Source organism: Branchiostoma belcheri, unplaced genomic scaffold (genome assembly GCF_001625305.1).
Source record: "Branchiostoma belcheri isolate BF01 breed outbred unplaced genomic scaffold, Haploidv18h27 scaffold162, whole genome shotgun sequence".
Classification (NCBI taxonomy): domain Eukaryota; kingdom Metazoa; phylum Chordata; class Leptocardii; order Amphioxiformes; family Branchiostomatidae; genus Branchiostoma; species Branchiostoma belcheri.
The window spans coordinates 297,796-325,162 of record NW_017803069.1 but is presented as its reverse complement, the minus strand read 5'-3'; the positions used below and the strand labels follow the sequence as shown (position 1 = coordinate 325,162).

Genomic DNA, 27,367 nt, shown 5'->3' with positions numbered 1-27,367 from the left:
TCCCGATATGGCTTCACAGAAGGCTGATGAACCCAAACAATAAAGTGTTATTTATACACATCCTGTTTGTTTCCTTACCTGTTTTCTGTGGTCTGGCCACGCAGAGAATCCGTCTGAGCGGACGGTATGAAAACCTGAGTCCTCCCGGCATGTTGAGGGAAGCAGTTCCGTTCAAAAGACGGGTTCACAGACCCCGAAAACACTGGGGGAAAATCGGTGGCGTCTGAGGGAACAACACACAGAGCCAGGAAATCTTACTCCGCAGTTTACAGCCGCTACACGGGGATTTCTTCCAGTCTGTTGGTGACTTGTGGGGCCCGGGTGTTACGTCAATGACCTCTCACTCGTTGCATCGGGCCAAACTTTTACAAACACTCGGTGACGAAGCAGAAAACTCGTTACAAAACAGAGAAGGTCAGGCGACAAGACGGCCAGCCATGTTTGCTTACCTAAATTCTGACGGGGGCATGCGCACTGCGTACAATGGTGTAACTCCGGGCATTGTTGGAAGCGCCGCCATGCGGCCAAAGCTATATTGCATGTGGCACTCTGCACGTAAGCACAATAGGGCTGCAATACTGTAAAATATCGCTAGATAGCGCTAATGCACGGGCACAAGAAGTCTGCACCAACTATTACCGCCACTAGGTGTCGCTGCTGTAACGTCAACATCGATCAGCTGTGAGGGAAATCTGTGGCCAGTATGTCACCATATCAGCTCTACCAGGCCACCTTTGATTGATGTAGCCAGATTTTCTCACCCGTAACGTTACCTACCGGCATTGCTGCACCCGTCCTGCTTTTGTTGTTTTGCGTGTATGTAACGTGAGACAGAATAACAGACACCAAATGGCGTTAGTGTGAGATGTGGGTGTGGCCAGGGGTGAACATTTCACACAATATTTTGAAGAGGTGGAATGGAGAAGGAAGGACCAGGGGTGGACAGGGCAGGGTGCGTGGGAGGGGCGGCCAAGACTGACGCTCCCACCGACAGCCCAGGACGGAGGCTACACCAGCAGGTCATGCAGAAGTTAAACCAGGCCTGTGAGGGGCCAACAGGTCAGTGTATTAAAGCTGTCATATATTATCTTTTCCAAATGCTTATAGCAAACAAACTGGAGCACATCTAGTCTAAGTAGCTTATCATCACCTGTCATCAAGGCTGAGATTTCAGTATATTATGATAATTAACCTACCTGACTACCAATCATTCTAGATCTATTTGGATCATGCTAATCCCTAAATGTAGTAGTTAACTTAAACCCCTGACAAGAGACTGTTATGTAACACGTTATATTCTAAGCAACAGTTACAGTGCCAGTGTACTGTTTCCCGGTAAATGTTAGCCTCCACCAGGCCTTCCTATGGGGGTACAGACCATAGAATTCTGTAAAAAAAAGGGAAATAAATTTACCAGGAGAGACAATCCGCTGGCAAATGAACAGTTTACCGTGCGAAACTCCCTTGGCAAATTATTCCCCTGTGATTTTGAACCCGTGTGATTAGTCTGGTGGAGACCTACTTTAGTAGGTCAGCGTGTACGTACATGTCAGGAGGATAACAGTTAAACAATCTGACAAAATGGTGTCACAAAAGATGGAAATCAATTTTCAGAATGGCACAGAGAAGAGAAACTTGGAAATAGGTGTTCAGTTCAATATCATGTAACGTTTGTAATACAGTTGCTGTTCCATGTCAACATCAGTAGCTGCAGTTTCAAATAGACACACAGACCTTTCTGTCAGCCTTGATTAAACAGAAATCAGGCGTGGCGTAGCAAGTGGTGGGATGACTCATTTTGGATTAGACAATTATCTAAATAGTCGCGATGGTGGAGACAGTGGAGACAGACTGTTATTGATTTGCTACATAGCTACTAACTGTAGTACTTGATAACTGGGTCAGTTATCTTTCAGTCTCTTAGCTATGAATTATGATCATTGATTTCCATTTCCATTCCAAAGCAGTTGACTTTAGTTACCGTTTAAAGGCCACACCCACTCTATATCACAATCTAATTATCCTTTTACTTCTGCAATTTCAAGCCTGGATGACATTTTAATCTGACATAGCAGTTACCTGTAAAAGTCATGTACAATGTAATTAACAAGTCTATGAAATTGTGGTGTATGTTATGTCAGAAAAAATCGTTTATAAACTAAAATGAAAAATTTCAAAACATTTTCAATTGTGAAACCTTGTAAACCACCATATTTGTTGTTTAGGTGCCAAACTTAAGTTAAGAGCTCTGTCATGTCTGTAATGGCTGTACTGTCACTTTTTCTTTTATCAACATGAAATGCTATAAAAAAATTTAATGTTAAGAAACACACATTTGAAGTATGAAGAAGAAAATCAGTGATTTATCAATCATACAATTAACAATGTTTAACCTTTGGAAGCCAAGATCATCGTGAATGATGTGTATAAAAAGCAGTTCTGAACACTCTTGTGTTGTGTTCAATACTCTGGTGACTGATATCATACATGTACATGTACTAGTAGTGTACACTTGTATGTGTTATACGTATACTAGTATACATATACATATACATCATTTTCCCCACCCCCATATATTCACTTCCCAATTAGAAGCTCCTGTATCTTCGAGTCAATGACCTTCCACCCATCTGTTGGCCTCAAGCCACCACCAGATAGTTCTGTGATGGAGCAGATTGTGTATTGTGTTTCCCATCACGTACCTCAGGCTAGATCTCCGATACATTATCTTGTCGTGGTCCAGTATTGTATTACCACCAGCCCCCAAATCAATACCCCCTATGTCATGTAAATGTTTCTCAAGCTGATGTTGTCACTGTGTGCCAGTATGATCCCGTTCATACCAGACTTTTAAAAACCGGTTGAAACCGCTAAATAATTAGCGGAGGAAAACCCGGCTAAAACCCTTAGCGTGAGACTTTTCATAACCGGTTTTGTAAAAATCCTGTCCGGTGAATATCCAATTAATCCGCCATGACTGCAGTTTGAATAGCCGTTCCTCCCGCTCTCCCAATTGTTGTCGCCTTCTTGTATGCCGTCTTCAGGTTCTTCATATACCTTTAATATACTGCGGCACTGATCCTTTATCTTTGAGAAACTAGGCTCCTCCAACATTTTTGTTTCGGTAGAGCCCCCCCCCCCAGCTTTTTCGAATTCGGCGACTCCTGCTCTCCAAAAATAAGTATCAGGAGCGTCCCGTCCGCCGAACAGGTTGCGTATGCTGATTCCATCGCAAAATGAAGAAAAACCGTGGAAAAACAGTGGAAACGAACTCAAATTAGTCAAAACAACGTGATCAAAAAAGCTTGGAGGTCGCACACGGCTAGGATGCTAATCCCGTGACCCCGGAATTATGACGCAAAAACTGGTTCAATAAACCCTTAGCGTTCGATGGAAAAACCCCTCAAAAACCCTTCAAAAACCACCTCCCGAGGTGGTTTTTCAAAATCGGATTTAAACCCCTAAAAAACCGGTTAATTTGCGTTCACACCAGGTTAAATAAAAACCGGTTTTTGAAAAACCGGTTGAAACCGCTAAATGTAAGTCTGGTATAAACAGGGTCTATAGGGATCAGCACCATATGGATCATTCTCCTTTCAAAGTGGACTTTGGGGAAAAATTTATTATGGTTGTCATAGATTTTTTTGTACATTAGTGGCTAAAGTGGAATTGGTTTAAAATCTGGGAGGGTACATAATGTCAATTAAGCCTTACCAATTTACTAGTAATCAATTGGTTCTTGGATTCGCCCACTTCCTTTTTCCTGATTTAAAAAGAAAAGGATTCAGGTTCTGAAACAACTCCGAAATGCCGATATTTTAGCCCCAACAGTTGAGGAAAAGTCCTCATCTTCCTTTTCGTTACTATTTTTTCGTCTAAAAGTTCAGCCTGCCCCCCAGATTGTAGAGTGCTTGACATGATTATCGTCAAACAAGAATTGAGATGACGGAAAAAAATTCAAGCTGGCTAGAACACTGCTGGGCACCCTAGAGCTGACCTCCCAGTTATGATAATAAATGGTTTATTGTCAAACATTACCCAAGCATTCGCAGCCTTTTATGATGCAGGGTTTACAATCACATAATACACAATGTCATGATATATTTGCTCCACACATTTTTGTGGAACAGTCACAACGGTCTGTGCAGCTGCCATTCGGCGCCACCAGGTGACCTCAATATGACTTTCCCCAACCGAAGTTAGGTACATGTACCCATTCACACCTGGGTGGGGTGAGGAAAGTCGTGTTAAGTGCCTTTCCCAAGGACACAACGTCGGGGCGCATGTCCAGACATGTACTCTCATCTGCCGAATAAACATACGGGTACGTTTATTTTTTTGGGCCCTAACATCCACCCAGTACGTTCTTATTTTGCACAGTACGTTTATTAATTTTTTGAAAACCAGTAATTTTTTTCAACTTCGTGTGAAAAAAATTGACAAATCATCGACGTGAAGACGTTTATAAACGCGTATTGTAGCGAGAAACTTGTCATTTTCGGGCCGTTTTTTGCAATCACCGCGTGCATAAATTCGTCTGAATGTTCTATTGTCATGGGTGGTGCTTATCAAAATACGAAATATTAAATGCCCCTTTTTTTTGTCTATTTCAATTCCTAATTGCAAATAACAGTTAAAGATTTGTGCATATATCAGTAAGGGCACATTTTAGTACAAGAGACACAGGTTACCCGTCAATTTTGGTAATTTTCCGGGGGGTACGTTTATTCCGGGGGTATGTTTATTTGATTTTGAAGATTTGTCCGGGGGGGGGTACGTTTATTCGGGGGGGTATGTTTATTCGGCAGATGAGAGTGAGTACCGGGTACAACTTGGGATCGAGCCTGGGTCTCGCCATTTCATAGTCGAGCGCTCTACCACTATGCCACCCGACACCACTTATGAATTTTTATACACTTCTGGTCCCTTGCATACAGATGTCTCCAGACTCAACAGCATTAATTATTCAACCATCCAACAAGCCAAGCACGAAATTGTGCTCCGCAGTTAGCCTAATCATAAATTCAATAAGGGTGGATCTGATATCTTGACTGTAACAATTGAGATGTCATCGCTAGCACCTGGTCCAGGTGATATCTGTTAATGCCACTTCTCAAATGAATTAGTCTGCTTTATCATATCCTACATACATGTACTTAAAATACCATTGTTTTATTGGTATAAATTATAGAATAGGAAGAAGATTACATTTTAATGCCTTATCCCAAGGTGATCTTGAACAGATGCAGTCATGGAATTATAATATAAGCAGGGTTTGGAAACATCCACATCACAATGTCTATAGGTCAACTTCAGTTTTGTGGCTAATATTTTAGAGGTTCTATTTTCCTTTTATAATGTGGTTGGGTTGTGGAATAATGATGACATTCAGGTTGACAGTAATGTATTGAATTTGAGCACAATGTAAGACAGGCAATGCCCATGTCATCTTTCAGTAGGCCAGTAAATTTCTGTTTCATTTGGAAATCAATAAGTTACAGGTAGCACTCACTGACTCACTCAAGCCCCTGAGTGTTAGTCACATAGCAAAATATGGCCTTCTGAACACTCAGTGTTAAGCCAGGTTGGCTATTGTTGGCTGCGCCAGCCAAATGTTTCAAACATGTTCAACTTGGAACATTTGGAAGCCTGTATGATAACTAAAGAGAGCCCCGGGCCATACCGCTATAAGTTATCACACGAGCTGGAACACCTGGTATAATTTTACATAAAAGTCAATACTCAACTTTATCTGCAAGCACTGGAATGAATTAGGAGTCTTACCCCATATTTTTGACTGACTCCTTCAACCTTGTTCTGACAGAATGGACCCGTCTACTCTTGGAACGTGACGTCAGAGACACGTGACCGTTGTAAAGTTTGCTCTGTGTTTTCTAATTCCAGGCCAGGCCATTGCCAGTAAACTGCAGAAGACTGGCCACCTGGTACAGACCACCATGGAGTGGATGAGAACCATCCCCACGCGAGACTGTGACATCCTCATGACCTTCCCCAACAACACGGGCGACCACACCCTCATGTGGCTCCTGTCCCGCCTGCGATCCCGCATGCCGGCGCTCGGCGTACACGTCCGCTACCTGCCGCATCTCAAGGTCTGGGGGTTCTACATGACCGCAACGTACGACAAGTAAGTTTCATGAAAGGAACTCAGCGATGATCTACTTTATATTTATCAAATGCAATGGCCATTTGGGTAGTGTTCACCTTGCATTTGGTAGGTTTTGATTTCGATCCCCGACCAAGTCATACTTAAAGATCTTAGAAAAATTTGGCACGTATTGCTTTCAGCATGCAGCACACTGTACATGTATATATGATAAAGAGTGTCACAGTACACCAGTAGACTAGCCCCCTGCTGTAGTGTTTGCACTACTGTGTGGCCCAAGGGCTATTGAACCGGAGATGGGCACTGCTCTATGCACCACCTGGTGCAGGACTTAAACCTTTAAACTAATTTATTGAATTGACTATGATCAAATTTTTTGTGGTAACGTTTAAAAAGTGTTAGAGCTGTTAGAGCTCAAAGCAGGTAGTCAAATTTTGTTTTCAACCCGAATCTTGTCTTTGATTAACAGTTTGTTGAGGTATGCAGAAGAGCTGGGTCTGAAGAAGACAGTGAAACCTGAGTTTGGAGGAGGGAAGAAACACTTCCTGTACGAGGAGAAGGAGAGTTTTGATGGTGTGGAGGATGAGATGACCTTCTTCTCATCTCAGGTTGGACATTCAGTTCTGGAAACATCTTCCAAAGGACTAATGTTGAAATGCCTTTTAAACATTAAGTTATTGTGGAGTACAGTACATTTTTATGTTTACCAAAGGAAAAAATATTGTTTTTGCTCTGTTTCTTCTTACGTTCCAAACACAAAAGGTCAATGACCTGAACCAGACCATCTGTTACCATGGTAACTTGTGTTGGGTAACATCATGTTGCAATTTTTTAGCAGGAGGGATTTAGACTCCTGTCTTGTATTTGAGTAAGAATTAACAGAGCAGACCATATGCGAATGTAAAAACATTATGTATTTGCTTTGTAAATGTTACCTTAAGTTTCTAGTTTTACCTATATTTACCTAACTGTTCGTCAGCTGGCTGATCACCATCTTTCCTCCCGTTATATTTTAGGAGAGACAGTCTATAGTAAAGTACATGCTGGACAACTTGAGAGCTGTAGCGGGTGACAAGCTCAAGAGATATGTGTTCTTTGAGGGACAACCAATCAGTAAGTATCCTTCATAAAGACTCTGTCTCACGAAAAAAGAAATGGAGGTATTGTTTTTGGTATGTTTGTGTTTGTATGTCTGTGTTTCTTCATGGCCCTTAGGTCAGGTTGTGATGGATATGGTTGGGTTCAGTCTGTCTCAGAGGGAGAAAGTCATCAATCACAATCCACATCTGCATCTGGTAGCGCTCGCTGTTTTCACAGGACAGGTGTTTTTCCAATACATGACCTTCTTGACAGCTGGTGTTGTTTAATACCCTTGCACAAATTCTTATTGCAGCAGAAAACATCGATTTCTTCAAAGGATTTTAGAAGTTTCTATCACTTACTTTGTACATCTATGTCAATGTATAATTGCAAATCCTATATTATGGATCCGATTATATCGTGACATTATCTGATAAAAGGATCCAGCTATATTGTCTAGTTGCAGTTTCTGCATGATTTCTGAAGTTGCTATGAGTTCTGCCTCATATTTTTGACTACAAGAATTTCCTCCAAAATTTACTCATCCCGTTAAGCAACAGATAAGAGACAGTTACACACTCAGTTGTTCTTCAGTATTGAAGCATAATGCTAGTCTCTGCAATATCTCCAGACTTAAATCCAAGTATTGCAACATTTCATTTGTTTTGACTTGTTTGTTCCTTCCAGTTCCCAAGTGTCTGTCCAAAGGCATGATAAAGCAGATCCTGCCCCTCCACAGAAGTGAGGACTTGGAGACGCTGAAGAAGACCTGGGTTCACGCTCTCTTCAAACCTCAGCCTTTAGGTCAGTTCAACTCACTTTCCTAACTTTCTAACATCAGAACATACACAGTCATACATTTCTGTCTTACCAACCTTATGGTTGGTTGCCTTGTATTGTCGGACTGTTCTACTTCTAAGATAGGGGGGTTTGTAACAGGACTCTTCTACATCTAAGAGAGGGGGGATTTGTGTGGTACAAAAATGTAATTCACAGATGGTTTACAGTGGGTTCAAAACACCTTATAAAATATGAACTAATACATGTAAGGCCCTGTTCCCACGTTTTCATTGCCAGTCTTGTTATTTTTACCGTAGCTGTTTTCGTGGTTAATGTAATATAAAGCTCTGTTGGTTTAACGTATAAAGTTTGACTCTGCCTGCCCACAGACTACATCTGTGACTACTTTGGAGTGAAGATTGCCATGTACTGTGCCTGGCTGGGATACTACACATGGGCACTCATCTTCCCAGCATTCTTTGGGCTGGTCATGTGGTTCTGGGCTGGCAGTGATGAGGTCAGGAATGCCCTTTTATGTTTACCTTTCACAAAGAAAACATATTGTTTTTGCTCTATGTCTTCTTCTGTTCCAAACACAATCATGAGGTCAATGACTTGGACGAGATGTTTGTCACCATGGTAACCGGTGCTGTAGCAGATAGACACCCTGTGCAATTAGTTTATATATTATTAAGGTCAGACTATGTGAAGGTAAACACTATGCATTTGCTGTCTAGTTTTGATTCCTGTTTATCAAGCCAATGATGGTAAATTTGGATCAGAATTTTCATGTTTTTTGATAAGATGTAAGATGTCAAGTATACAGATAGCATGCTGTTAAAATCATGAAATTTGTTTTACGGTGAAGTCATTCTTTACAATCAAAGTGATGATAATGTATTTTAAGTCATAGTCTAAATTTGTCATCAATAGCAATTTCATGAAATGTCATACGTAACGTGAACTCAAATTTACGCTCATCTTTGTTGCTAAAATCCATAATCATTATAAGGTTTACAACTCACCATGAATTTTCTACCTTCATGAGATGAATGATCCACTAACAAAGGTTGATGAGTTATTTGAAAATTCATGTTGAGTTCTCTTTTTGTTGGAACAAAGTTAGAACTTTACCATTACATAATGTGAATTCGTCTTCCCCATTTGTCCACAGAAGCGAGACGGTGTAGTGTTCCATGTGTTTGCTATGTTCAACGTGATCTGGGCCACCCTGTACTTGGAAGGCTGGAAGAGAAGGTCAGCCGTCCACGCCTACAAGTGGGGAACTCTGGACATGCCTTCCTCCTTACTACAGGAGCCACGCCCACTCTTCAAGGTGTCTTAACCTGCATGAGGTCCTCCTGGATGCTGTCTTAGTACAGAAAAATAGTGTAGAAACCTTCCTTTTTAAACCATTATCCTTCAATTAATAATCTTTATCCTAATCCTTTCTCATATAACCTGTTCTCTGTTTCTATAATGTAATTTTCCTATTTCTCCTCTTTCCTCTCTTCTTTCTTTATATTTCTAGCCTGGTTACCAGACCTGTTTTAGCTCCCAAGTCTTTATCCTTCTCTTCAAAATAGATTTGTGGAAAGGATACAGACTCTGGAGCTAAAATAGGTCTGGTAACCAGGCTATAATATTTCACTCCATACCATAGGTATGGATGAAAATGTATTGTTTTCCATTGTTCCTTTTGTTTCATATACGGGCAGGATTTTTGTCCATTTCCAATCTCTTTCAACATATCAACAATTGCCATTAAGGTTTTTTGTACTACATGTAGGTACACTAGGTTGGCCTCTGGGCTTAAGTGAATTGTTAAAAATCTCTTCCCTTTACCGAAGTTGATAGTGAGTCAAGAGTAAACACAGAAAAAAATGTTTGATTTGCTCTGCCATTGAGAAGCCAAATGGGCAAGGATACTGCTGCCTTCCCTTGATTTTTCTCTAAAAATCACACAGTATTAATACTGTGTTCCCTGCCTCTTTATTTTTCATTCATGTAGCTGTACCAATGTTGAATGTATTGTATGTTAATGCCTGCAGTAGCGAGCTAGCTTTACTTCATGTAGACATGTTCTTTGCGTCTTTCCCTGCCTTGGCTTTCATTGTGACCTACAAGGGAGATGTTGTGAAAGTAAGTTGTTTCACTAGCAGTGAGTGCATGCAGGTTAACCAACTATACTAACAGGGGGTACAGACACAAGAATGCTTGTCATATCATGGGTCTGGCTTTACATTAAATTTATTAGTATGTCTGTGAGCAGTTTTGGAATGGAATCTCCCATCACTGGCATGTTATTGGTGTGCACCATGATTGTAAACTAAGGACTAACCAATTTGATTTGTTGGTTCTCAGATTTTTTCAGAAAAAGAAATGAAGCAGCAGGGAAAAAAATACATGTATCCTATGATTATTGGCCCCAAACGCCATGATAGCCCATGAAGTCAAAATACCCGAGGCTTATTTATAATCGAAACAATAAATTTTAACCTTTAAATTTTCATCAAACCAGTAGATAGAGAAACTGTTTGTAACAACTAGGAAGACAGGGGCTTTTTGTAAACTCTTAATGGAGTTGGAGATTGCAGTTGATTCAGAACCTGAATTCTTTTTTTTTTTTCACAAAATGAGAAAGGTCCGAGAACCAATTGATCAAATTTGTGTGGGTTAACGTTACTGCTTGCTAAACGTAAGTTACAAACTCGCAGTATGGCTTCACGTAGAAATCTAAAATGCTTCGTGATATTTTGTAACATGTCTCAATGTTGTTGCGATGCACGTTTGCTTGTTTCACAGGGAAGCTTGACTAGCAGCGAGGTGACAGGCCGTCCTGAGATCACCTACCCGTCCTGGAAGAGAAACCTGTTCTACTGTTTTGTGAGTGTCCCCGCGGTGGTGCTGTGTCTGCTGGTGGTGTTCTGCAGCATGCTGGCCTGCTTTGAGCTGCAGGAGGTGGTGAACCAGGGAGAGGACGTCTCGGCTGTCACCAGGTTCCTCCCCAAGGTGCTGCTGTCTCTGGTCGTCATGGTGATGGATGAGGTCTACAAGAGGATAGCCATTTGGCTCAACGACAAAGGTACACGATTGTACATGCATGTTCAAGTCAGAAACATGAATTCAGAGATCTCAGACCTCCTTGAAGAGGACACAGTCACCTTTACACATTCCAGATCTAAATATCATTATGTGACGGTGACTGTGTCCTCGTTCACCATGGTGTCTACAAGTCTTTGTTTACTGTGCAAGGGAATCGGCGTCAGCTGTCAAGGAGGTCATGTAACAAAAACTTGTGTAGGCAACAAGTGTTACCAGATGTAGATGAAGTGATTAATGACTTTCTGACCCTCTTGGACAGACAGAATCCAACAATATCCATTACAGCCTGACCTAAGGGCCTTGCAGAAACACACACACACACACACACAGACATACACACACAGTGACACAAGCATGCCAAAAACAATACCTCCAACCCTCATGTTGCACAAAATAACCATGTGCAAAGTCTCTTGGAAGTAGTTTCTAGGGTTATATTTTAGGCCTCTTCTTACATTTGTACATTATTGCTGAGAATCATTAACCATTCTAAAGTACTAGATGGTCATTTGTATCTTTGTCAACACCTTGTTACTGTATAGCCAAATATCATCATCATTTTGAATTACAATGTAATAGATTTTAGGTTTGTCACTGACCTGTCCTCTATCACATTGTGCAGAAAACTACCGGTTACAGAGCACATATGAGAATCATCTCATTATCAAGTTAGTCTTGGTAAGTCCATCTCACCTTACTAAACAAAACTAAGCAAATTATGATCATGCTTAATATGGTATCAATAAAGCATCTGTGACATCACAGTGTATTAATTTCATAACTAACGACAGTCACTACATGTGTCTCTGTCAATTAATCTGATTTGATATTTTCCTGGCATAATTGACCTGTCAAACACAGTACGTATGTTTAAGAAAGGTTCCCTGTCTTTACAGTTCCAGTTTGTGAATTCTTTCCTGTCCCTGTTCTACATCGGTTTCTACTTACAAGATATGACCAGGTTGGAGGAGGTAAGATCATCACACTTTACAATTGCCATGCACCATTTTTGTTTAAAAATCTGACATGACAGAAGATGTCTTGTATTACAAATTCATCATGCAATAATCACCAATGGAACTATTAAAAGAAACCATTTGTCACAGGAATATCAGTAATCGACATTGTAAGTATCTTTTATTGTATCAGTAGTTTACTTGTGTCAACGTTTGCTTGTTGAGTACAGAATTACCTAGCTGATGCTCTGTTCTGTTCCTGCAGCAACTGGCTGCCCTGCTGATCACCAGACAGGTGGTGGGGAACTTTAAGGAGGCCCTTGTTCCTTACCTGTGGGGGAAGGGCATGCTCTTCAAGATGGCGCACTCCAAGATGAAGGAAAGGGCCAGTGGGGAATTCCAAGGTTGGTGGCAATTTTTTTTGTAGTGAGGATGTTTTTTTACTAAATTATTATTTGTTGTCATAGACGCAATTTTCAATAGGACTTGGAACTGTGATTTGGAACTGTTTACATCACCTAAAACCTAGTAATTTCAAGATTGATGTTGTTTTTCTTATTACGGCCCTGAAAAATTAGGGTCGGTAGGTAGGGATCATTTTGGTCAAAGTGATCCATCAAATATAGTTAAGATAACATTGAAATGCATCATATCTAACACCATACCAAGTACTTGATTTTGCCCTAGAAAAGAAAGAATTAGCATCTAAAATGCAATTCTGGATTTAATTTATTTCACTGTTGGCCTTCCACCGTCATTTGTAAACCTGGATTTCACCAAGGTCGAAAGGGTCTTGGTTTTTTTTATTCCTAGGCATGATCAGTTAACATGAAAGCAAATACCATTTCAATTTACAGCCTCTGAGAGCACTGAAAGCACCTTGACTGAGGGATCCACTGAAGAAGAGAACACCGAATCATCAACGTCAGAAAAAGCAGAAGAACCAGAGGGGGAGGAGGAGACAGAGGATGGGAATGATGATGAAACAGAAGAAGAGATAATAGACGAGTCCCCAGATGCAGTTAAGCATGGGAAGGGGTTTACTCAGGCTGAGGTGGAAAGCTGTATGCAGCCTTATATGGTAAATATTGCCAATGATATATTTTGAATTAGATGTGACATTAGGTAGATTTGCAGAATTCATCTTGTATCAATTATGTCATTTCATGCTATGTAGCTTGTTACTTTCGACAAGATGGTTATGTTTTTGGTTTTGCCATCGTGGAGTGGCTGTGGTCAGGGTCAGTAGGTACTGTATGATGTACATTGTATGTCAACAGCATAACTTGAGAAGCTGTGGATGGATCTTCATGATATTTGGTAGGTGACTAGCAGTTGTGGAAACAAAGGTCAACTTTGAAAATGGTTCACCTGGCATTTTCCTATGGTATGGTCGGAGGATGTGTGTGATGTTTGACATAATAAGACGATGTTTGCATACTTAATGAGCTTGGGAAAAATTTAAGAAATTTGTTTATATTTTACAACTTATGTATTTCAAGTATTTCAAAGGAGTGTTGTACAAAAATGCACCCCCGTCACTCATCGAAACCTATTTTCAGGATACATTTGAAGACTACCTGGAGATGTTTATCCAGTTTGGGTACGTGGTGCTGTTCTCCCCTGCCTTCCCCTGCGCAGCCATGTGTGCTCTGCTCAACAACGTCATCGAGATCAGGTCAGACGCCTTCAAACTCTGCACTAGTCAACGGCCATTCGGGCAGCGGGTCGAGAACATTGGGATGTGGCAGGTCAGTTTTAGCATTCAATTTGTTCTCTTTGTTTGGTTGGTGACAAAACACTGTAACCTGTAATAGAACTTGATATTGTAAGATCTGTTATTACCTCCAAGAAGAATGGAGGTATTGTTTTTGGAATGTCTGTGTGTGTGTTTGTGTGTGTGTGTGTGTGTGTGTGTGTCCATGTGTGTGTCAGTGTTTCCGCATGGCCCTTAATTGTAAGTTGTAGGTTGCAATGGATATGCTTGGGTTAAGTCTGTCCCAGAGGGAGGAAGTCATTAATCACGTCTACATCTGACAGTTCTTGCTATTTTCACAGTTCATTTTTATTACATGACCTCCTTGACATCTAACAGCTTGTGTTTTTTCCCATGTAATGTAAAGAAAGACATCATGGTAAATGGGACACAGTCACCATCACACAAGGTCTAAATATTTCACAGAGGCCTAAGATCTCTGCGTTCTTGTTGTGAACTGTTTTGCTATGTTTCTCCAGGATGTGATGGAGGTTATGGGGATGCTGGCTGTTATTGTGAACTGTGCCCTGCTTGTGATGTCAGGACAGATGCAGCACATGTTCCCCGGTCTCAGCACCACACAACTCATCATCATGGCTGTGGTTGTGGAGGTGCAGTAAACAGTTACTGTAGTTTTATATGCTAAAAAGTGGAATAAGTTACTCTGAATTATCATGAACAGGGTTCATTTCTTCTGACATCAAAATTATAATTTACCTGCCTCAGACATGCTCACTGGGGAAAAGTAGTGGATGCTACTAAGTATGTCTGACAGTTTCCAAAACCTATCCAGTTGCTTGAACAATTTCCTTGTGTATCTCAATAACTTCATCAATGTACCTAGCTCATATCTTGAGATTGCACTAAAGTAACTTCATTCTCATCAAAAGATTTGCCTGTATGGAAAGCAGTTTCCAGTGCATGTATTGTTCACAAGAAAATGGACCACAACTGTGGACATTTCTGGTTATTTTAAAACATTTACATGATGCATAAACTGGAGACGGTAGCCTGTATTGTTAGTACATACAAACATTGTTCCTTTCCTTGGTGCTGATTTTTGGGTTGTGATTATCATGAGTGTTCCAGTGACTGCACTGCTGTTCCATTGTGATATAATTGCCTTTTTGTGGGAAGAAACCTCAGCCACAATGCTGTACTTTTAGATAGATTATCAATTATGTCTCCAGGGCTCAAAATACCACCTGCACATGCAGGTTAGTGCAGGTAAAATTGGAGCTGTGCAGATATTTCTGATGTCTTACTTGTACTGGCACGTGTACTGGGTTTATAAAGGCATATGTGGATTTTTTATTTGTCTATTGGCTATTACCACCTACATTTTGAATGAAGCATAAAAGAAATGATGCCAATGGTTTCTGATCAGTATGATCCAAGCTTCCTAAATTATGAGTGGTGCAGGTAAAATCTGTCAGAGCAGAACGCTCTGACCATCACACTACGTAATGCCACTTATGTTTTAATTCTGTTTACCAAAGGAAAACATATCGTTTTTGCTCTGTTTCCTCTTCGTCCATTCCAAACTAATAAGGTCAACAACCTGATCCAGATGTCTGTCACCATGGTAACTAGTGTTGAGTTACATCATGTTGCAATTTTATAGCAGGAGGGATTTAGAGGGATTTTGTCACCATATATACATGTATGAATACATTTGAGTAAGAATTAACAGAGCAGACCATATACGAAGGTGAACATTATGCATTTGCTCAGCAAATGTTACCTTAAAGTTTCTAGTTAGTAGTAACCTCCTATTCATTAGAAGTAGTAAATTTTATATTCCTTCTCATGTTGCCAATATTCAGCATGCCCTGATTGCCCTGAAGTTCATCCTGAGTTACGCCATCCCAGACATCCCTGAGTGGGTGGAGAAGGAGATGGCAAAGGTGGAATTCAAGAGAAGACAAGCACACAAGGTGGGTTTCATGCTCTACAGGCAGTAGTGTAAACTAACGTAATATTAAAGTCATGGCAGTGTTTATTTTATTGAGACTTAATTTGATAAAGTTTCATATATACTGTCAGTATCAGATGTTTCTGGAAAAGGAGAGGCTAGACAAAGATAAAGCAATTTTGTGTCTCTATACTAGTTGGAACATTTGTCACATCGTTGTGTAGGTACAGTCAAACTTGCTCAAGCAACCACCTCTACATGTATAAGCCAACCAACTGGCCATAACGGCCATTTTTTCTTGGTCTCGTTTTTCCCCCATAGACGTGAGAATTAAAGGGGACAAAGCCAGACACTTGCATCATTTTCAAATGTGCGGTGGAAATTTTTGTTTATATCTAGCGAGAAAACTTGACTGGATGGCACGGTTTGCCACTGACATCAACAGCACAATAGTTTTCACATCAGGTAAAATGGTGCCAGCTGGGTCACTTTGAATCAATGGTGCAGAAAAAGGAGTGTAAATTTTGGTGCAGTTTTGTCGCCATGCTTTTGTATATTAAGAAGACCACTTTTCCCCTGTCCCCTGGGTGGTCATCTTAGTTTGGCTACTGGTATATCATTATTTGAGGCACAGGATTTGTTTGGAAGACTTGTTTTATTCACCATATAGTGCCATTTTTATAAAGCATGTCTTTGTTCCCTGGCAGAAATTGGAATTCTTGAGACGACAGAATTCCCTCATCGCTGAAGACAAAGCCAGCCCAGACAAAAGTCAGGACAAGGAGAAAACAAAATCCAGCTCCAAGACACCGTCAACACAGTCTACAGAACAGAAGAAAGAACAAAAGGTTAAACAAGACAAATCAAAAGGCAGCGGACACAGTGAGAGAAAAGAGGGTAGTGTGAGTATCAGTGCAATGCCAGAAAAGCAGCAGAAAGTAGAGTAAATCCTCAGCAGAGGTAAATATTATTTATTCTTTATGGCAAGTAAAATGTACAATCATGTAGAATTGTCTAGTGTGTAGTGTACAGTGCTGTCTGTGAGTGAAAAGCCCCTGTCACACATTCAGAACCTTCCCCCAAACACCAGTCGACCAAGGTTGGCTGAAGCTCCTGTCACACATTCAGAACCTTCCCCCGAACACCAGCCGACCAAGGTTGGCTGAAGCTCCTGTCACACATTCAGAACCTTCCCCCAAACACCAGTCGACCAAGGTTGGCTGAAGCCCCTGTCACACATTCAGAACTTCCCCGAACACCAGCCGACCAAGGTTGGCTGAAGCTCCTGTCACACATTCAGAACCTTCCCCCAAACACCAGCCGACCAAGGTTGGCTGAAGCCCCTGTCACACATTCAGAACCTTCCCCCAAACACCAGTCGACCAAGGCTGAAGTTTGGGAGCAGTCTGACCAGATTTAGGTCATACTTACCTTTCTATACAAATCGAATTTGGGTCACATGTGTGTCAAATTTGACTGCCAACCATGCCCCAACCTATGTCTGAACACCACCTAACCGTGGCTGAACCTCCCATCCAATCTCGAATGTTTCAAACATCTTGAAACATCTGGCTGGCGCAGCCGACCTTGCTCTGACCTACTCCTAACCATGGTTGGGGGGAGTTTGGCTAGTGTTCGGGAGGACATGTTCTGCTATATGTGACATGGGCTTAACTTACATACATTAAGTAGAAGCTAGCGCTGTAAATATGCTCTGCAATCATGCCAAAAGTTGTAGCGAGTGTAGATCAGGTCTGGCTAATTTGTCAATTGTGTGAGACGTAATTTGAATACTCTTTAGACATCCCCTACTGTGGGAAGATCTATGCATGTCATTTTAACTTGTTTACTGTTAGGTGTTGGCAGAAATAGAGGCATAGGTACTAGGTAGTTATGATTTTATGTGGCTGTCAAATGTAAGAGGCATCATTTCAAAGTGACGCAATAAATGTACAATTAAAGCAATAATTACAACGTACAGTAGTCTAGACTTTATATGCTGTTGACCACAGATAGTTTTCAATGACATAATAAAGATTTAGGAAGCCATATGCAATTTAAGAAATCATTCCCTAGCCCAAATCAACCATCATGGTGAATTTTCCAAAATCTACAAAAGTGATATATCTTGGCATCTACTTGGTACTGTAGCTTGTAGTCAATTGGAAAGGTTATATCAGATATTTTATAGCATTTATTTTCTAGCTTGAGTGTATAATGTGGCCCAAATAAGCCCAATCGGGTCTATACTTCACAGATGTTTTTAATAAATATTTGATAAGTGTGAATGAAATAAAAGTGAAGAGTTGGCTCACTGTGAGACGGTCACAACTGAGTAAAATTCCTTACCTGTTGTTACAACTCTACAAGACATTCGTTTTACATACCTCTCAGTTCACTTTTTAGGGCAGCTGTATATTTTCGTCCAACCTTTGCACACTTAGTATAGTGAAACTTTTTCAGTTACTTTGAAACTGTAAATTGTATGCATACGACAGTATGTGAAATTCCAATTTCCCTATACTACATTTATGTCAATTTATACACCAATCAATGTGAAACATGGGAATTCCCACTGTCCTATTATCATAGATATTGTTGTACAGAACCCAACTTTGAGACAAAAGACTAACCATTTCCAGGGCATTTAGCTACTGGCACTAGGTATAAATAAGGTGAGAAATATTGTATTGATTTACTATCTATTTACTATTTATATTAAGATAGTGAGCAAGTCATCAACAACTTTATTATGATAATTTAGCATTATGACACAAATAGTTGTTTTGTGAAGATTTTAGTGCTCAATGAGTTCCTTCAGGTTTAGTGCAGGGTAAGTTGAGACTTTGTCTGATTTTTGTGGAAATAAGGGAGCTTGATCTTACAGATATATAGTGGAAAATATATTTTACTGTTAACTTAATATGGTATGGTTAAAAGAATATTTCACCTTGTGATGTATTTTTTTAATTTCTAAAATTCAATTGGTTGGTGCATGGTATAAAATTCTGTAAAAGCAGAAAACATACGCAATGGTATTGTCTTAAAACAATACTATTTAATGAATGGAAATTATCATATTTCTACATGTGTAGCTAGTTCAATACTTACAAGTGCAACGGGTACACAAAACACGAATCTTCTGTTACAGTGGTGTATTCATAGCAATATTAATATAATATTTCTGGCATAGCTGGTCAGGTCTGTAGTTAGCCAATTTCAAGTTTTGATCATTTTGTTTCCTCTACAGTCATTCCATCTGCCATGCTTGCTTCATGTGTTTTTTTTTCAACATCCAGGTTTTGGGAAGGTTACAACTAGTATGTGAATTCTACATTTTTTAATTTATTTATGGGCATTTGGCTAAGGTGATAACAAGTTATGGAAATCTTTTTAATAAGCCATGGCCTGTGTATAGTCTTTCCTGTAGAAATAAGATATACTAGTATATAGCAGCTTGGGTATACAGTGCATACAACATATAACTATGATGCTACATACGTCACTCACAGTCATACGTTCAACAACAAAACATATACTTTACTATGATGATGATATGACTTCAAGTTTACATAGAATACAACTAGGCCATGTTGATTTGATTAAATGGATGACGTCCTCTGGGAACCTCAAAACTGATGATGTGAGCGTGCAAGTAAAAAAAGGTGACAAAAAAAGATGCTTTCATTATGAAATCTATGTGGTCATGAAGGTTGAACAAACGCAGAGTATGGTATGGTGAATAATAGACTCTTCCTTTCTTCTTTTCCAGAATCGATTTTGGCATCCTACAACATCAGTGTCATTGCCCAATATTTTTTTGCAATTTACGGCATATATTTGCTCATTTTGCAGCTGGTTTGTACGATTTACAGTATGGTCTAAAACCTTTTTTTTAGAAACAGATGAAAATTCATGCGTGTGTGGATGTCAACCATATAATCAAACCAGCATGGCCCTAGAGGTAAAAACCCTAACACAGGTTTATATACCTCTGCTTATTGCTTTGTGCCTACACAACTTACCATACTTCAATAAAAGTAGTTCTTGACAGCATATATAGCAGCATTACAATATATTGCAGACTCTTGACATTGCATAGTGCAAAGACAGACAGAATTATGAAAAAAGAAGTCAAATTAGAATTTGTTAGACGGTACCCGATAATATCCATTTTTGTGGTATAGCATTTTGAAATACCACATTCCTATAATAGACATCATCTTTACTTACATTTGATATTGAGAGTATTAACCTACAACACGTCACAGCATTGCACATACGTGTAATCTTTCTACATACACCTTGTTACATCCATAGTGCGCAGTGCTTCGTAGGTGCGTATGTATGTGCTTACACCGCGTGCAGTGAAGAATCGCACGCTGTGTATTTCTTCTCAAAGTATAGTTCGCTTACATGTACATGTACCAACATCTCCGTGTAGAACAAGTTGCCAGCTTTAACTGCCATGGGTAGTGGAAACAAACTGATAACAAAGATATCAACTAACATAATAACCACTTCGAAGACTTTTTCATGTTCTATCACAAGAAATAATCATGCTTTCATTCAAGTACCAAAGTTATCAACCAAGGACTGAGGTATTCAAAAACTTATGTTGATCATAGATACGAGTACATGTGGAAATCGCTGCCACAAGTACAGTAGGGACATCATCACAAGATAGCTTTTAACAATGTTCATAGATGTGCAAAGGCTTAGGTGTAACAAGTCGTTCGATATGATGTAGCCAGCTGCCGCCGCGCCGCGTGCCTGCGAAGCTGGTGTGTTACGCCAAAGGGCGGTTATACCGGCTATACAGATACAGAAGCTGGTGTTACGAAGAAGGGTGGTTCTATCGGCTATACAGATATTGATACAGAAGCTGGTGTGTTACGCAGAAGGGCGGTTCTACTGGCTATACAGATACAGAAGCTGGTGTGTTGCGCCGAAGGGCGGTTATAACGGCTATACAGATACAGAATATAGGCAATCGGCATAATAGATACTCCTTAACTCTACGTTATGTGATAAGGTGCACATAATGGTCTCTCTAAGTTTCTTACGTTCGTGCGATTTGGCACTAGTCAAACAATACATGCTAATGAAACCAAAGTTTGTCATATATTGGGCGGGTCACTTTTTTTGTAAATCTGTTGCAATAGACTCTTCTGGCATTTTTATGTTGTAAACGATGAATACATTGATCATCGTGCCTAATTCCTATGGTTTGTACAGTAGTTTTCTAGTCATGATTTATACATTACACAGAGGCAGGCTATATCTGAGGGGTGTAGGGAGTGTACAGGTGATTTTTCACACACGTCCAACAACCACAAGGTGCAGTGCTCTGTATCTCTATTATTTGTATATTTGGTCTCTCTTTTTATATATATAACGTTATATGTATATATATAGGATGAAAAACGTTAAAGTCCTACTCTACTGTCTAATTATTGTTGAGATAGTTGTGACATTGGTAAAGTTTTAAGTCAGCTCTCGTGTTATGGGCTTTGAGCCACACGATATTGCTTTCAATATGTGATGAGCCGCATACAATATTGTTCTGAAGACATAACGCGGCTCTTGATTGTCATGTGGACTGTACTAATGATGGAGGTTTCAGGCAAAAGGGACGATGTTTTTTTTAGCATAATGATCCGTTTTAAACGTCTCTATGCGTGTTCTTTGTCATGTCATATCTTGGAAGGCTCTAAAGACAAGAACAGTGCTTAAAATCTGAAAGTTCGTTCGACAACGGTTTTACTCCTGAAACGACCAAAATGTCGTCTGACTCAGTATTAGAGCACGAGAACATTGCTACAATCGGAGGGCTGTGATTGGCTAGAAGTTGAGTAGACATGCACCGTGCACGTGAACGGGGTTTGCCAGTAATTGGGCTCGAATAGATTAGTTTCTGGTTTCTGCTTTGTAGTAAAACAGGTTTTTATTTCGGTTTTCGTGGTATCTGGACAAGACTTTGGAGCATTTTTTCAATAGGCGGGTTTATTTCAGCGTTTGCCTTCACATATCGATCTTTATATATATTCATATTTACATCATATCTATAAGCAACGGATCAAACAGATGACCGAGAAGCCTCACGTAGCAGCCTTAGAACCTGCAGTGGTCAAAACGTGAACGGTTGCATCGCAGATTTCCCGTTAAAAATGACAGATCCGTATTGAAATGTTGACCCTTCTGGATTTTTAATTACGTTTTCACAATAGAGATGTTTAAAACAACGAAGTCTCACCAATACTACCACATTCCAGAGGATAGTCAAATGTTTATGAGACGGAGATATTGCTAGATACTGCGTGTTCAGTGTATAGTAGAGTGGATTCATTCCTCAAGCTAACCGACATCTAGCACACCACAGTCGTCCCACAGAAAGACATCTGGAGCCATATAGTTCCCGTAAAGAACATTTATTCATCCTGTCATGACCGGTTTTACCATGTGGGCTTCTTCAAGTGTACAGAGACTAAATGGCACACGTTCACAAAGTTCTGACTTTCATACCTTTCCTGTCCATACCGCAATGGGGTAGGCTGCTGCGATGTGCTAGATATCGGTTAGCTTAAGGAATGAATCCACTAAGTAGATACTGCGTGTTCGTTAGCTTCCCTGGAAAGAAGGAGACCATGTACATGTAGGTCGCCTTTCGTGGCTAGTGTTAAGCTCCAGTCATTGGGATGTCGCTCCCTTTCCACTATCGGTCCCGCCGTTTGGGGCCATCACTTCCAGGACTATCTCCTTCTTGGGGCTGCGATCTTTCTCCTGCTCCTTGACACAGACGCACTTGAAGTTGGCGCCCTTGGGGTCCAGGACGCAGCAGTGCATGCAGCCCAGCTTCCTGGCGTCGCACGGCTGTCCGTCATGTCTCGGGTGAGAAGTGCTCAGCGCCTTCCTACCCCGCCATACCTTCTTAAACTGGGCGTGGAAGATTTGAGGGAGAGACATCTGTGGAAATAAAGCGATAGTGTTCACACAGCCATAGTATTTGCAGCCACCAAAAGATCTGCTTGGAGATTAGAATTTAAATGCAGTTTTAGGGCTTGGAAAGTCAATATTCTAGTAGGTCAATGAAACCACGCTATTCCAATGAATATTGACCCTCATGGAGTAAATATACCCAAAATTCTGACGGAAAATGGTTACTGTAAGGGCCTTGGGCTGATTTTTAGGGTACCATCTATAAAATAAAGGACTCATCTTGGGGCTTGTTTCTGCAGTTTTAAATACCCAAAGTATGACATACTGACTGAAATGTGCTAATGTGAAGCAGTCGATATCATTAAGATTGCCTTATTAATAATATTTCCAGTTTTACTACTCTGAAATCACATTGGATGTCTTTAACAAAGAATGCCGACCTTTTCCTGGTGTCTTTTCTGACTGAGCACGCAGGCCACCCACTCCCCCACCAGGACCACCAGACTCACGGCCATGCCGCCGTAGATGACGTAGAACACGCCCAGCATGTGCCCCACCACGATGGTGCCCTGCACTTCCTCAACCACGTTCTCATCGGGCTCACAGCTCCCGTCATGATACCTGCAAATACAAGCAGCTTGCCATTACGTGGGGCTTATATCAAGTAATGTGGAGGGGGTCGTGACGACAGAACGTTCGGCTCCAAACCAAGAGGTCTCGAGTTCGAATCCTGACATGCTACAGATCTTGTGCCCTTAGGAAAGGCACTTTAAACGAAATTCCTCACTTTTCAGGTGAAAATGTGTATGTATGTTGTCCGTTCATGCGTACGCGTTTGTCTGCGTTGGTGGCGGCATAAAAATAACTTGAAAGAAAACTTGAGTGTGTCGTCACCATGCCTTGTAATAAATGTTGGAAGCTTCGGGGCATGCTGAGGAGAAGATGCTGGAGGACAATGATGGGAAAGCTTATTGCAAATTCATGGTCAATAGGGCTAACTGCAAGGGATTCGAACTCAGAACCTTCGGATTCTGAATCAACAACCCTAACCGCAAGTTTTTCCACCTACAAACTTCCCTACCCACCACTTCTCCGTCAGGGCGTCTATGAAGCCGGACTCCCTGAGCCGCAGGATGTTGACGGACAGCTGGTCGGTGTAGGGGGAGCTTTTCTGCAGCCCGAAGCCGTACCCGATCTTCCCGAACAGCCTGCCCACCGTCTTCAGGTCGCAAGGGGCGCGGTTAGCCACGTAATCCAGCACGGCACTGTCCCAGATGAAGGCAAACTTTTCCTGGGGAATGGAGAAAAAGAGGAGAGATAGAATTTCAGGAATATAATTTAAAGCTTTCAGTAATTTTATGAAAGATTTAACGTAACAGCTAATAAAAGATAGTTGTAAAAAATGACAAATAAGAAAAGATAGGAGAGTTAGAAGACATGAAAGATCCTTGGATCCTAATGAACAAAGGCAAGTCAGTACTTGTAATTCTTCATGGAAGTAACGTTTTTGATTTGCCTGTGTGTGTGTCTGTATGTGTTTCCGCAGCTAGCTCACAGCTGAGGAGTATAAGAAAGCTGTCATCAATATCATGCAATCACAGGCTAGTATGTTGACACCAGTCAAACTCTGTTTCCCTATGAGTTTCTGTACCCCAAAAAAGCCAGGTTGTTTCCAACTGATGAAAAAGGACATTCACACACAAAATGTATGCAATTTATTTAATTAATTTATGTTATGAAAACCATAGATTAAAGTAGATTTTGCTAACTACAACATTATTTCCATAATCAATGACACAGATAAAAAGAACAAACATTTACAAAAGCTCTAAATATTATATTCAATGGAGGTATGAGATCTTCAAATTCTTGTTACTTCCTGCACCTTTCTGGACTTTTCGATTCCTTCAGCGGAGGAGTCCAAGTAGAGATCGTTGGTGGCGATGAACTCAGCCATGGTCTGAAACGTCTTGACGCTGGACGAGCGGAAGAAGTCGGCGGGTTGAGAGTTGGACACAGTGCCGTAAGCCACGTCTACCTGTAGCAGGGCGTGGTGGGAGAGCGGTTATTACTAGTATGTTTACCGAAGGACAACATCTTGTTTTTGCTCTGTTTCTTCTTCCTCTTCTCTCCAAACAAATTAGGTCAATGACCTGAACCAGGCTGCCTGTTACCATGGTAACTAGTGTTAGGCTACATCATGTTGCAATTTTATAGCAGGACGGATTTAGACTCCTGTCTGACTATATGCAAAGGAAAACATTAAATATTTGCTTTGCAAATGTTACCTAGTTTTGTTTGTTTGTTTGTTTGTTTGGGCCATTCTGTCTTTCCGCTTTTTCATTGAGGCCATGCAGAAAGAGGTAAGGGTTACACAAAATATACACTAGTAAGAAAGATACAGTTTACATCATTTACAGTCCTAATAAATCCACACAGAAAACGCAACTTTGTTTAGGAATAGTCAGACAAATAACATTTAATCATATATGTTCAACTTTGTACGCTTGAGGCTGACATAATTCTATCATGCTCGGCTGTTATCTCTCTCATGAATATCAGGCCTAAAGTTTTGCGGCAGCTTACTCAATAGCCAATCACAGGCGTTGTTTCAAATCAGTGACTGGCAAACGAGTCGACCAATGGGGGCTTTTCATTGACGTCATGATAATTATCATATGAATCTCGGCGACCAGGTGTTGGCGGGTAAGTTGATTACAGCAACAGACATACACTGTGATCCAACATGGTGGATGTGAAAAGCCTGTATACCTGCCGGCGATGGGCGTACAAAATGACGAAGCAAACTGTAAGGTAAGTCAAACACTTAGTCAACTCTAAACCATTCACATGGATATGAAATAATGTAGTCTGAAGCCCGTGACACGCAAAACAGAGCCTTGCAACAAGACGTTTTACATGTTTTCAATGTCTAGCATAAAACTTTGGCGATCCGACCTGGGAACCGACGTTTTTCCTACATTCACAGGTAAGAAAAATACGAACTTCCCTGATCATGTCATACCAAGGACATTATATAGAGTCTATAATCTCACTATAATGTCCTTGATTATACCTAGGACTTGAGCGTAATTTTTTTTACTTGATCAACATTTGACAATGTATTACCGCTCCTAACGCCGGGAGCTTAGTACTTAGTGTTACATGATTTCAGCACATGTCCTGACAGCCCCGTTCTAAGCGTTTTACGTGGATCATATATGGTCCGTCCTTGCCTTTCCCTTGTTTTATGTGGTGTAGTTTTACCGCCGATCGCATAAAGCACGCTGCGTTAAATCTCTAAACATGGACGCATGGAGGGTTTGAGTAGAGCTTATGAAAGGATTTTGTTGATCGGTTCTCGAGAAAGTGTCGCCCTGACGTCATCCCCAAACTCAAGGCCGGCCAATGGCATATATGTTACTTTAAGTGAATTCGAGATAGATATGAAAAATGCATATGTACAAATGATTTATGACAAAATTTATAGCGAGTAAAAAAGCATTTTATTCTCGGGTGAAAATAGAATAAAGATTGCGTATGGTGTGCTGTGATGTTATATCTATTTGAACTATTTTATAACTAATTTTAAAGCGTCTTTCAGGATAAAATGCATTTTGGTATGGATTTTTCTTTTCATCTATTAAAACTTACCACATTTGTGGAAGGATTGGCATAACAGGTGACTATCACCTCTTCAAAATGTCAATCCTGAGACCAGATTGTAAAGTTTGTACCACTGATCACACTGGGAAGGGCCCCTGCTCTTTTCTGTAAGTGTGGTGGGATCTTTATCATGCTCAAGGTGTGGCTCTCCTTAAACACGGGACCTCTGGCTTTACGTTCTATCTGAGAGGACGTCCCTAATCTAAGCTAGGTACATGTACTCATTTACACCTGAGTCAAGTGAGGAAATAGGTGTAAGGTGCCTTTCCCAAGGACAAAACACTGGGGCACGCTAGGGATTCGAACCCAGATTTTGAGTCAATAAGTCTAACCACAAGAAATGCTTGGTTATTGGTCAAACATTACCTGTGGAATCGCAGCCTTTTTTACGTCACATAATACACATATGCATGATACATATAACATATTTGCTTCGAACACACTTTTGTTGAACAACACTCACTGTCTGTGCGGCTGCCATTCGGCGCCACCAGGTGACCTCAATACGACTTTCCCCAACCGAAGTTAGCTTGCTACCTAAAAGGCACTTTGCAAAGGCATTCTGAGCCGTGCCCCTTACCTGGTTGGCCAAGGCTTCTACCGAGTTGATGGGATGGTCCATGCGGCTGATGGTGAGGAAGGCCGCCAGTTTGGCCGTGTAGGTCGCGATGATGATGACCACCACGAACCACCACAAGGACGCCGTGATCCGGCCTGCGGGGACAGATTGTGTCAGATTCACGGTTATGAAGAACTTTATTGCACGACAATTGCACATGGTACAAAGTATGGCAACAACAAATGAACAAAAGTGCAAAAAAAGAAGTATAGAATAAGACCTAATAAATCCTACTTGCTCAAACAACGAAGGCTAGCGCGTCTCTGTCTGTGATATAGTGTTACAATCGAGTAGGAACTCAGATCTCGTAGATAGAGATCCGAATCAGAGTGTCTGTCAACAGAAATAGCGATCAGGATGCTAGAAATCTCCCACTTACAAATCCGAAGTTTCAAGTCAATCCATTGATCTAAAGTGACATGAA

The 27,367-nt window shown here is 40.7% G+C and overlaps 2 protein-coding genes across 4 annotated transcripts in view; one reads left to right on the top strand and one right to left on the bottom strand.

The window, feature by feature from the left end:
• Positions 1–644: 644 nt before the first annotated feature.
• On the top strand, positions 645–18,972 carry LOC109466311 (anoctamin-8-like). 3 transcript variants are annotated; one of them, XR_002140016.1, is made up of 18 exons: positions 645–1,059; positions 5,905–6,148; positions 6,597–6,735; positions 7,144–7,240; positions 7,895–8,011; positions 8,377–8,504; positions 9,162–9,323; positions 10,115–10,129; positions 10,793–11,072; positions 11,715–11,770; positions 11,989–12,063; positions 12,314–12,452; positions 12,906–13,129; positions 13,611–13,799; positions 14,284–14,415; positions 15,631–15,741; positions 16,427–16,818; positions 17,107–18,972. XR_002140016.1 is itself a non-coding variant. In XM_019764024.1 (17 exons), the coding sequence occupies exons 1-17, from the start codon at positions 918–920 to the stop codon at positions 16,664–16,666; spliced, it is 2,490 nt and encodes an 829-aa protein (XP_019619583.1). In that variant the 5' UTR covers positions 645–917; the 3' UTR covers positions 16,667–16,857. The 3 variants fall into 3 exon arrangements, 2 of the variants coding, with proteins under 2 accessions (XP_019619583.1, XP_019619585.1); XM_019764024.1 differs by lacking the exon at positions 17,107–18,972 and having other exon boundaries at positions 16,427–16,857; XM_019764026.1 differs by lacking the exons at positions 10,115–10,129; positions 17,107–18,972 and having other exon boundaries at positions 16,427–16,857.
• A 1,695-nt stretch (positions 18,973–20,667) lies between these two features.
• Positions 20,668–27,367, bottom strand: part of LOC109466283 (glutamate receptor 2-like) — a 55,719-nt gene continuing 49,019 nt past the window's right edge. The window contains exons 14-18 of the mRNA XM_019763991.1: positions 26,905–27,038; positions 24,544–24,696; positions 23,744–23,949; positions 23,150–23,279; positions 20,668–22,685 (exon numbers count right to left, since the gene is read on the bottom strand). Coding sequence (XP_019619550.1) covers positions 22,410–22,685; positions 23,150–23,279; positions 23,744–23,949; positions 24,544–24,696; positions 26,905–27,038 — 899 coding nt within the window. The 3' untranslated portion in view covers positions 20,668–22,409. The remainder of the gene's footprint in view (positions 22,686–23,149; positions 23,280–23,743; positions 23,950–24,543; positions 24,697–26,904; positions 27,039–27,367) is intronic.

Excerpts from the sequence above, each read along its gene's own strand:
- LOC109466311 (XM_019764024.1), top strand. The coding sequence starts at position 918 with ATGGAGAAGGAAGGACCAGGGGTGGACAGGGCAGGGTGCGTGGGAGGG. Across the intron at positions 8,505-9,161 it reads TCTGGGCTGGCAGTGATGAG|AAGCGAGACGGTGTAGTGTT; the intron begins GTCAGGAATGCC and ends ATTTGTCCACAG. Across the intron at positions 15,742-16,426 it reads AGAGAAGACAAGCACACAAG|AAATTGGAATTCTTGAGACG; the intron begins GTGGGTTTCATG and ends GTTCCCTGGCAG.